Source organism: Danio rerio, chromosome 3, assembly GCF_052040795.2.
Source record: "Danio rerio strain M-AB ecotype USA chromosome 3, GRCz13ab, whole genome shotgun sequence".
In the NCBI taxonomy this organism is placed as follows: Eukaryota; Metazoa; Chordata; class Actinopteri; order Cypriniformes; family Danionidae; genus Danio; species Danio rerio.
The window spans coordinates 46,220,293-46,232,825 of record NC_141023.1 but is presented as its reverse complement, the minus strand read 5'-3'; the positions used below and the strand labels follow the sequence as shown (position 1 = coordinate 46,232,825).

Below are 12,533 nucleotides of genomic sequence, written 5' to 3'. Positions count from 1 at the left end.
AAGCAATGGCTGCATCCAAAATCGGATACTTCCATATTATAATATGATAAAAACAATGTGCAAGCTGAGTATTAAGTAATTTTGGACACAGCCATTGAATTAGTCATTGTCAAACTTGGCTGCAGGAGGGCCGCAGCTCTGCACTGTTTAGTTCCAACCCTATTTAAACACCTGATCAAAAATGATTGAGTTCTTCAGATTTGTTTAAAACATACAGGTAAATGTGTTAGAGCAGGGTTGGAACTGAACTGTGCTGGGTACTCCAGAAATTGAGTTTGACACGTTTGGATTAGACCATTAACATCTCGCTCAAACCAAAGTGTTTAAAAAAATTTCCTATTTAAAGCTAATCCTATGTGTATTTCTGTATCTTGACTTTTCTGGTGCTGTGTAATATCATTGCACCTGCTGCTGACATGATATGGCGTGCAGAAAGCTAAATAAACACACCTGATCAAGCTAATTTAAGAGTCCTTCAGGCTCATTTTAAACCTGCAGGTAAGTGGAGTTGGGTTGGAACTAAACTGTGCAGGACTGCAGTCCTCCAGGACCTGGGTTTGACACCCCTGTTTCAGACATATCTAACTATCGAAAATAGCAAATTTAAATTTAACTTCAGTCTTAATAACTACAGAAAAGTCAAGCTTTAAATAACTAAATTATCTAAACTTTTTTAGAGAGATGCTCTAGTCTAATCTGATTCAATGAACTATGCTAAGCTGAAAGTGCTCCCACCAGCACTGGAGATCGACTGAATGAATTTAAAAAATAGTTAGACAAAACAGTTTAACTGTAGGAAAATATTATCTTCAACACGCATAACACTTTTTGTGTCCTCAGACTTTGAGAAACTCCACCCAACCGTTCGTTTCTACCAAACGCCTTTTCATTTCCTTCGACAAACCCAGTAAATGCATCACCATTAACACTGAGAAAGTCAAAGCCAAAGTTTATTTTTAGTTCTTTTGTTCTTCACACATGCAGCGTATAAAAGAAATCCAGAAGCTGTGCAATGAGTGCATCATGTGTAAAATCGGCTAATTAAAATATTTAAAGGTGACAAACAAGAAATACTACAATATTTCACAAAACAAGGAAAAAAAACGTCAAACACAAAATAAGATCATTTTCATAAACTTTAACAACTGCAACATCTCCTAGACTGGCATGAAAACTAACTATTCTCTAAAAGCATAATAAACAGAAAATACTGTATTTGTGTGTTAATGATTTTAATAAAATATTGTTTCTGGCAGACAAATGGCATCAAAGTTAAACTGAATGTATTAGTAACCAGTACAAAAAAAATTACTGAGATCTTTTTTTTTTGGCAAGAATATAAAAAATGTCTAATTGCAAATTCACTTTGACGGTCAAATACTTCTTGATAACAACAAAAAACACAACTGAATTTACAAATAAAAGTGATGTGTAGCATATCATTCACATCCCTGACGTAATTGATTTGAAGTTAACAAAATTCACATGAATGGCCTGCAGATTAATCCCATTTCTGAGAAAATAAAGCATAAGGGACTAATTCTCTCCTACAAGATAGACGTGAATGCAACCAGCAACTGGGGGAAAACCAGAACAGTCCAGAATGTACCATGACAACCTGTGGAAGGAGAATGCACAAAGCTTTCACTACTGATTCATAAAAATTGTAATTTATTCAAGTGTGCGATTATATCATGAACTGCAACACATCAGCTGTAATTGTTTTTAATGATCTAAGCCATAATAAAGGCTTTATTAAATCTTTATCAGTAAAAATACACCACAATATCAACACAATCTTTCGGCAATTCGTAACTTTTTGATTTAGTGGCTAATTCATGTGATTTCATACGATCTCATTCATATAATTTAGTATGATTTGCTCTTCATCCAATGACGGCTGGGCTTAGGTGTGGGGTTGGGTGCCATGCCTCCTTTTCAAAATTTTACATTTTTATACGACTGAACTACAAATTTGGACGAATTAGCCACGAAACTGACAAAACGTAAAATACTTAAGTTTTCTTGTGAGGCTTGACTATGCACAGTTCTTCGTTTTTTTTTTTGTTTTTTTTTTGACTTATAAGCATAAGAAAAGAAAAGCAATAATAAGAAAGCATATGAGTAGATAACTAAACATATAAATAAAAATGACTTCTTGACTTTATTTATGGTGTACAATGCAAATCAGAAGCACATGGAGTGTTCAGATGCAAAACCCTCTAAATCCATCTAACCTCTTTTCTTGTAAATGAACATTTTCTATCAGGCTCCTGTAATTAGGCTCAGAGATTTTATTTTATTTGTAATGATAAGGTTATTAGCTGGTAAATAAATTTTTTTTTTCATAAATTTCACTTTAGAAAGTTTTCTTTTGCGTCAAAACCAGCTAAATCCACTTCTGCTTTTTGTTTTTTTGTTTTTTTTGCAAAAACGTCTTAATCGAGACAAGACAGAGTATTTAGTTGAAAAATTACTAAAGAGTAAATTAGAAATTATTTTTCCAAACATAAAACACATTACACAACCTAAAATTAAAAATATGTCTGTCAAGTAAGTGGCGATTCATTCCGCTGTGGTAAACTAGAGAAAAAGCAAAAGGAAAATGAACGAATAAAATCTGCCAAGTAAGTGCATTAACCAAACACATTAAAACTGACATTAAATAAATCTTAACAATCTGTTGTTATTTCTGATATTTGGGATTTTAGATTTAATGTAAGTAGAGCAATAAAATCATTGTAAACTAAGCTTGGTAGATTCAAATATTGTAGTTTGAAACATTGTGAAACATCAATATCTGTGCTTTGTTTATTAATACATAATTTATATATATATATATATATATATATATATATATATATATATATATATATATATATATATATATATATATATATATATATATATATATATATATATATATATATATATATATATATATGTTTTTTTAAATAGCCAAATTAGCAAATAAAACACAAGGTGGGCCTACTGAGCAAAAAGGGGATGTCCTTCAGACAATTTTATACTCAAGGTCTTGGTCTCTTTTACGTCTCTTGTTTATCCTCATAGCATCCACGTGGGATAAAAGAATGGTATTTTAACTCTGTCTTTCGTGAAACGCAGTTGCCGTTTATTGTATAGTAAATCGGACTCATTCAAAGTAGCGTCACTGCGCAAAAAATGTTATGAATGCATGCTACACTTCCGACTGCACATTGTGTTTTCTTTTTCTTATAATGCAGAGAGTTCTAAGGTAAGGCACATTTTCATTTGACATTCACTGACAGTCAGACAGGCTCATCTAGTTGATCAAACTCCATCTTTTAAAATGAAAATCGAAATGTCTTTTCATAAAAACCGGCGTATCAGCGCACTGCTACATTGAAAACATATGATTCAATTCGCACATCTGATTGGTTCTCGGGAGATAGCGGCTTTTGCTGTCAAAGGCAAGTGGCCTTTAGCAGCTTTTGCCAACAAACTGTTATTCCTGAATGTGCTGATGCTGCGATTCAGATGATTTGAAGCAAATCTATTTGTTGATGGTGTACTATGTGCCTAAAGCCTTCACTCAATGTCATTATCTCATTTTTGGCGAAAGTGGCATTTAGCAGCTTTTGCATCTGAACTCTTCATATGTTTCTTAAAGGGACTACACTTTTTTCTTTTTTAATTTTACATGTCTTCTTGAGTTAAACAGTTTGTTTTTATAATTTCTGAAACCAATCAGCCTATCTGACAGGAGCACTTACTTTTAGCATAGCTTAGCATAAATCATTGAATCTGATTGGACTGTTAGCATCTCACTCAAAAAAAAAAAAAAAAAAAAAGCTAAATCAATTTAAAGCTTGACTTTACTGTAATTATAATGTACTAAGACTGACAGAAATTGAAATGTTCCTTTTCTAGGCTGATAGTATAGAACTCTTGAATGGAACTATACACTTATTTTAGCATAATAATCAAGGAACCTTGCTACTATACCATGCTTAACATTACAAATTGTATAGTGCACAAATCTAAACATTTGCATTTTATTTAGTAGTATTACTGACATATAAAAACAGCATAAATATATACTAAACATATATTTACATAAGTGAGTTAATAGATGGAATGATGAGCTGGACATTTGTGGATTTCTGTGGGTGCAGATTTCATGTAGACCTACTAACACACCTGTAACGCAATTGATGGTGAAGTTTTTTTTGTCTTCTCCAAGAAAGTTTGTGGCAATACAGGTGTAGTTTCCTGGACTGAGTGTGGAGGACTGGATCACTGAGGAGCTGATCTTCTCTGTCAGATGCTCTGAGTGCCATGAGTACACAGCAGCCGGGTTTGCCTTCACCGTACAGTTTAGAGAGACATCATTGCTCCAACTGATGATCTCTGTTGAATTGGAGTGTTTTGGTTTATCTGAGGAGGACAGAGGAATATTTCTCAGCACTACAGCAACATTTTTACACATTTAATATAGCGTGGGGTTTTCCCCGGGTTCCACGGTTTTCTCCCACCGTCTAAAAAACACACCATAGCCAATTGACTAAACCAAATTATCACCTAAGACAACCTTAGTTTACACTTCTCACACAGTGGCAAGCAGGGGAGTTCTCGAGACCTACCTGAGCTCGAACTCCCCTCTCGCCCTTCTAAAGGGAGGGAGCCCTGGGCTCAAGGATATTACGAGATCAGGGCTCTCTCCCGGGACAGCATGCCAATTACGCTTTATTGCTCATCGGCTAAGTGTGAACTCTTGAAATACACAGGAATGACCAATGAAAGGACATTCTGAGTTTAGTACACTGTGTCCGAAATCCCATACTTTCATTATATATAGCAGGGGTTTTCACGCACTTGAGTAAATTATGATGAGGATTTTTATGCGATCACTAGAGGGAATAGTAATGTGTTCCAGCAAATAAAATGGAGCGGGTGCTTTTTAAAATGAATGACGGTGAATGAAAGAAAATAAAACAGGTATGTCATTTTGGGTGTTTCATCTTTAATTTTTCGACTTTAACTGCAGTTTTAGCAGTTGTACTTTCACTTATGGACATTTTGTTTATGCCCCCATGACAAACTGGGGTATTTGACGTGACTATGAAGTAAGGACTGGTGGAAGAGTGTTGTTTAAATGGAATTTAATACCGTACACCAAATGAAAGAAAAAAAAAACTTCTGCATTTTGTGTGTGTGTGTGTGTGTGTGTGTGTGTGTGTGTGTGTGTGTGTGTGTGTGTGTGTGTGTGTGTGTGTGTGTGTGTGTGTGCATGCATGTGTGTGTGCTGTCCTTTACTGACAGCCATGTGTGGATCTTCTCACAAAATGCAGGGAAAATACTTCAACAATGCCACTTATATTAGCAAACTCCACGTAACCTTAATTCCTTAATTGGAACCTTAATTCCATTTCTATTTAGTTTAGTTATGACTTTAGTCGGATTAAGGTGATCAAAAATCACTGTTTACATTGTAAACTCTTAATCAGAATATTGTCTTAATTGTATAAAAAAATTTTATTATTGTATTAAAGTATTGTTGCCCATTTAAACATACTCAATGTTCGCATCAACCACAATGTTGCAAACTTGGATTTGCGAAGCAGCATTTTCTGTATGTACGTACATCAACAGCAAGAAGGCTATGGCTCACGCTTATTGACGTGTCAGGAATCCAACCACAGATTAGCATGTTGTCCTCATAGAAGCAGGCTCAGCCATCACACTGAATCAGGTAAGCCGTATATTTATGTTTCAATGTAATTAATTCTAGGCACTTTAAACGCAGCAAGTCATTTGTGAATGATATTTCCACATGCATTATAATTTTGGCTTGAGGGAGGGGTGCACGGGGCATGCGCTAATGAAATTGGACAAACTAACTTTTTAGGGAGGCCAAACAGAAATGAATTACAGTAATCTAACATCCCGTATGTGACTAAACTATTAACAAGAATGGCAGCTGAATGGCAGCCAATGCTTTTTAATGTGCTCACCCTAACCCTACCACTCACAGTGACGTCACTAGCACCACCCTAACAAAAAATAACTGCAGTAAACTAAAGTAAAACTGCAGTACAACAGCAGCATATAGAAGTATAACTGCAGTAAAGTAAAGTATTTGAAAAATTGCAACACAATAAAGTATAAACACAGTTCAAAGACAGTACAGTAAAGTTCAACAACAGTATAAGCTGCAGTAAACTAGAGTAAAACATGTAAACTTTGTCTTTACTGCACTTGTGCTGCTGTAGTTCAATATGCCAATGGTGTGTTAAGAACTGTTCTGCACTTGTGTTCCAAGGGGTTTGATCTTCAACATCTTCCAATAATATTTTGTTCTTTTTTCAGGGATGTTTTTTGGATTCAAGTAGTTTTCTAATTAGAATTTTAAGAGATATTTTGCAAAAATGGGCTTTACGGTGGCGCAGTGGGTAGCACAATCATCTCACAGCAAGAAGGTTGCTGGTTCAAACCTCAGCTGTGCCAGTTGGCATTTCAGTGTGGAGTTTGCATGCACTCCCTGCGTTCGAGTGGGTTTCCTCCAGGTGCTCTGGTTTCCCCCACAAATCCAAAGACATGTGGTACAGGTGAATTGGGTAGGTTAAATTGCCCGTATTGCACGTGTGTGAATGAGTGTGTATGGATGTTTCCCAGGGATGGGTTGCAGCTGGAAGAACATCTACTGCATAAAACATATGCTGGATAAGTTGGCGGTTCATTCCGGTGTGGTGACCCCGGATTAATAAGTGGATTAAGCCGAAAAGAAAATTAATGAATTTGCAAAAATGAATAATAAAAAATAACTGCAGTGAACTGAACAACAGCAGTGGCCTTTATACAAGGATAACTGTGACAAAATTCAATGCAACTGCAAAATTGCAGTACAATTTGGTATAAACACAGTTCAACTACAATACAATAAAGTTCAACAGCAGTACAACTAAAGTAACATTAAATAAACTGAGAGGGGCAATATAGTGATATGTTTTATAATGTATTGCACTTAGGTACATCAGTATTAAAAGTGCACTTTAATTTTATTATGTATTGCAGTACTGTAGATGTATTTCTGTAGTTAGCTATATTTCTGAAGAGTGCAATACATGTTGCAGTAGTACTTCAGCAATCCAGTTAGCGTACTGAAACCTCATTTGGAAGCCACTGTCAACCAAGCAGGAAAATTGGTAGTTGTACTGCAGTTGTATTGTAGAAGTAATTCAGTTGTATTGCAACAGCGGTATGGCAGTTGTACTGTAGTAGTACTTTAGTTGCATTGCACTAGCAGTACTGCAGTTGTAATACATCAGTACTATTGCAGTAGTTGTACTGCAGTTGTACTGTAGTAGTACTTCAGTTGTATTGCAGTAGATGTACTGCAGTTGGTTGTATTGTAGTACTTCAGTTGTATTGCAGTAATGCTTTTAGTTACAGTAAAGACTTTCATCTCCAAAAAACTGCACTTTTCAGAAGTTACCCAAAACTGCAGTATTCCTTTAAAAAAACTGAAGTAATTTTTCGTAAGGGCACTGATGGTATTGTGTCTGACATTGCATCTCTGAGCAATGCAATCTCAGCTTGCATCAAAAAGGCTGCATCCAGAGACTATTGCATCATCTTGACCACATCTACATGCCTAAATATCTTAAATTGCTACCATGCTGCGAGTGTACCTAATAAAGTGGCCTGTGATTGTGTAACATAATATTAAATGATTTATGCAAACAATTAAACTTCTCAATATCAATCACCCATAAGCTATATTAGTTCTCGAACCCAAAACCTGTAAAGCATGTTGAATTGCTCAACACTGGTGGAAAATTAAGTCAAACATCTTTTTACATTAAACCGTAAGCACCGAATATTCAGTAGACTCACAATATACAGTGATGCGGAGAGGCTCAGATGTGTTTGTAGGAGGAGGTTGAGGTCCTTCTTCTCCCAGGTTCAGCTCTGCTTCACACCTGTACTGAGCTCCATCATCAGCTCTGTCTGGACAGATCAGGAGTTTAGATGTTTTACTGACTGGACTCTTGATGGTGTCAGTGAAGTTGGTTTGATCCACCAGAGTTTCTCCTTTGTACCAGTTGACAGTGAGTTTTTGAACAGGAGCCACATTGTGAACGTCACACTGGAGCTCATACTGGTTTCCCTCTTTCATTGTTGGATTCACAGTGCTGATGGAAACACTGTCTGGAGTCTCTGTGGGGGAAGATTCACACACTCTGATACCTGCAGTCATCAACCTACATTTATTAGATGTTTCTAAAAATGATAATACACAGATAATAATAACAGAGAAACTCACTGTAAACAGTGACTGGGAGAGCTACTTCACACTGTTTGCCATAATTTATGTAGCAGAATGGTGGCTGTATCTCCCAGTCTGTCAGCTCTGACACTCTCCATGTGATCAGACTGGCTGTGGACAGGGGCACTCCTCCCACAGTGGATTCCCATCCCATCCCCATATGTGTGACAGAAGTGCTGCAGTTTACTGAAACAGGATCCCCATACTTCACAACAACACTCTGTGGGGTGATCTGAAGAGGACATTTAGCAAGTGTACCTGTTAAACACAATAAGAAGAATTGATTTAACACAGAAGAGCAGAACTGAAGTGACTGAATAAGTAGACCCATGCATGAGTTGGTTACTCTGTTTACCTATAATAGCTAGTGAAAATGTTTTCTTGGTTGCTTAGTCTACTGCCATAATCATGATTTAAAATAAAAAACTTTTTTAATATGAAGTAGTATGAAGTAACCTCAACTGAAGAGAAATGCATTTAACACTCTGAACCAAATTATAACGGTTACAATAATCTACCTCCAGATAAATATACAACATATTTAGACTCCAAAGAATTTATATAAAAAAAAAATACAAGCAGATTTAACAAACCTCTGAGGCAAAGCTGGGAAAGTGCTGACAGATAAACGAGTCCACAGAAACGCTGAAGCATGTTGTATGTGATCAGGGAAGCTCAGCTAAAGAGAAAAGGTTTTAAATCAGCCTCTTCACACAGGAACTGTGAATGTAAACTGTGCGGCTGTGGTGAAAACTATAACCACACCCAGAAAATATCTGAGAGGGAATTTTAGTAGGTTCAATCTTACAACATTATTATTATCGTTCAATAGACGTTGGACATGACCAAAAGCTGAATTACATACTAAACAACTCATTATAAAAAGTCAAATTTATCTTCTTGTTAGCTGAGTCAAACCTTACAGGCCACATCTGGAGATCAAAAGAGGTAGCTGAACTTTTTTCACTCATAATTTTAGGATTTAATCAAAATGAATATGATACAATGAAAGAAGAAGAAAAAAACTAAATGCAAAAACAAATCTAAAATTCCTTAAACCGAGTCCTTGGAGTGCTGCTTTGTAGCATACTCCGCCATCTTGTGGTTATTTTGGGATATAACAATATAAAGCTAGAAGCATGCGACTAAAAGGGCGACTTTCTTTCTTTCTTTCTTTCTTTCTTTCTTTCTCTTTCTTTCTTTCTTTCTTTCACCATACAAGTAAACAATACAACATAGAAAAATTAAAGACTCTTAGTTGTATTTTCACACTATCCCCTCAAAATAAAATAAATAGGCCTACAATTTATGACTCATTAACAAACATATCCTCTGAGAGAAAGTAATATAATAATAAAAATAATAAAATATAAATAATTAACATTATTGAGCAAGTTTACAATAAGAGTAAAAATAACATTTTAAAAGTTTGCGTTAAGGAGTTAATATTTCCTTTGGTCACACTTTATTTTGATGGTTCGTTTGTTGAATTTAAGTTACATTTTATCTACAACTAATTTTCAATAGATTTTAAGTATTGATAGGTTAGGGTTGGGGAAGGGGCGTTGCTAGGATCTAAAGGAATAAGGGGCTTAGCCCCAAAGAAGTCCCCACCAAAAAAAAAAAAAGAGAGAGAGAAGCTTTAATTCACCCCGCTAAAATATCCGAACTTTCAAAAGATGATCTACTCTAATCTTAATTTAATAGGATAAAAAATTGTTTAATAATAAATCAGGGCATTTTGAGTTGTAACACCAAAAAGGAAAACACATTGATATCAATAACCCACTTCTCATTTACTAGTCTGTCATGAGCCATATCATACCTCTTGAGTCTCCTGTCTTCTGATTGGCAGTGTCTGTTTGTTTTTTGAAAATGTAATTTTCTGCATGTCTTCAAATCTGACAATATGATTTATTTTATAGTGTGAGTTGTTATCCAATGTGATACAAAGCTACAAACATGTTCATTTGGACAGAGTGATAAACTAAGGTGTGTGTTGTCAATACTGGAATTTCTAAATTCAATAGCTTGCAAAATATTGACATTTAATGGGCTACTATTTTTGATATAATAAAAATTGTAACAAAAATAGTTAAAAAAATAAATAAATAAAAATAAAGATTAGCTAGAAATTACTTCAAATTAGATCTGTAGTTTAGATCTGTTGATTTCATTCAAGTACAGCAATTGCTGGATGCCTTCATCCATATAAGGGATTTTCTGGAATGTTCTACTACGTTTGTGAGGCATATATGGAATTTCTGCCCATTACTTCAAAATATATATATATATATATATATATATATATATATATATATATATATATATATATATATATATATATATATATATATATATATATATATATATTTTATTGCAATAACAACAGGCAATTGCAACATATAGAAATACAAACAGATAGAAGTATAGAACAAACAAAATAAATATTACTTTTTGCAACAAGAGAAATGTGACAATTTGAAAGAAATATTATAAAAGTAAAGCAAAAGAAAGACAATTGGAAAAACAAAAAGAAACAAAAAATTGATAAATAAGAAAGGGCACATGTAAAAATAGTGCAAATTAATGCAGAAAATTAAATAAAGTGCATGTTTTATACGTTTTAACTGCTTTTTGTTATGAAAGTTTGTGATGGTTTTCAAGTACAGATCTAATTCTCGTTTAAAAAAATAAACAAAATTACTTACATTGAGTAATTTAAATTTAATAAAAAACTTACCAATAAATAACAATAAATAAAACGAGGGTTATACACTGTAAAACCCAACAGTCAACTTTATTAAAATCAATGAGTGTAGTTAACTTAAAATTGACTAAAAATTTGAGCTCGGTGTTGAAGGTAATGAGTTAATTAAATACCTCATTACTTCAATTTAAGTAAGTTCACGGTACTCATGTTGATTAGTTGCAAGTTTCATGAAATGGTTTGCGTTGCCTTAACTTTTTGGGTTTTACAGTGTACAAAAAGTAAAATTAAGGAATTGCATTTTCTTAATGAACAACATAATATGTCTATAGCTTAAAGAAAAAATTACCTCACGTTTTGGACAATTAGAGAATTTACATCAGACCAGAAAGATTTAACAAAGCGACATTCTCGAAACAAGTGAGCAACACATTTATATACAATATAGCGTTTTTGTCCAGTGGTAGTATTCATCAAAAAACGAAAATTAAAAAAAGAAATCTAGACAAGTAAAACAACCAAAAATAAGAGAAAACTATTTAAATATGTTGGTAAAATTAGAAGTACAATATACAAAATAAATAAAATAAAACAAAAAAACTATTGCAAATTGTTGTTAAATTTTAACTAGAGTGATCTATAATAATATATTCAGTTTTGCTTCATTTTACAGCAGCAGGAGAGATTAATATTACAATTACATTACAATTACAATTAATTTTACAACTGTCTCGTGAAACTAAATAGGCTAGTTCTAACTGGCGATGAAGGTTAATATTTGTTTTCACAGTATAAAATGTGTGAAATAAAATAACCGTAATCAATAGGTGCGTCATTCATTCTTTTTTTTTAGTTGGCTCAGTCGCTTTATTAATCCGGAGTCACCACAACGGAATGAACTGCAACTTATCCAGCGCGTTTTTACGCAGCGGATGCCCTTTCAGCCGCAACCCATCTCTGGGAAACATCCACACACTCATTCACACTCATACACTATTGACAATTTAGCCTACCTAATTCGCCTGTACTGCCAAAACCTGTTCGCATGGTAACTTGAATGAGTTTTGTGGCTCCCAGCATAGATGCAATTCAGCCTATTCTGGGTTCATCTGCTTTCCTATGAATTTGTAGGCCTAAAGACTATATTTTATTAATAATCTGTAACAGAATCTGATTTTATATCAGTGTCATCATTAAGCCACAGTAAACGCATTCACAAACACAAAAGAAATTCAAAAGCTGTACTGTACAACAAATGCTGAATAACTTATGAATGAGTTTTTACAGGGTGAGAAACAAACCTGATACAGTCAAAGCTGACATCATAAACTGCAACATCAAAAAGGGTAGGCTAATATTCATCTGTTTTTTTTTTTGTGTAAATATTGTTTATCTTATAAAAGCAATTGCAAAGAACAGCAACCTTCTTATAGGTTACAGAAAAAAAAATACTATTTAGGAAATGCATAAAATAGCGGCTTGTAAATGCAGTTGAATGCCGCTCTGTCCATA

General features: G+C 34.2%; 1 protein-coding gene across 1 annotated transcript; it reads right to left on the bottom strand.

Moving 5' to 3' along the window:
- Window positions 1-1,320: 1,320 nt before the first annotated feature.
- si:ch211-66e2.3 lies at window positions 1,321-9,016 on the bottom strand. Its single transcript, NM_001115104.1, is given in 5 exon segments — window positions 1,321-1,618; window positions 4,183-4,419; window positions 7,879-8,202; window positions 8,309-8,569; window positions 8,905-9,016. Coding segments are annotated over 5 exon segments (954 nt in total). The 5' UTR covers window positions 8,966-9,016; the 3' UTR covers window positions 1,321-1,547.
- Window positions 9,017-12,533: the final 3,517 nt, after the last annotated feature.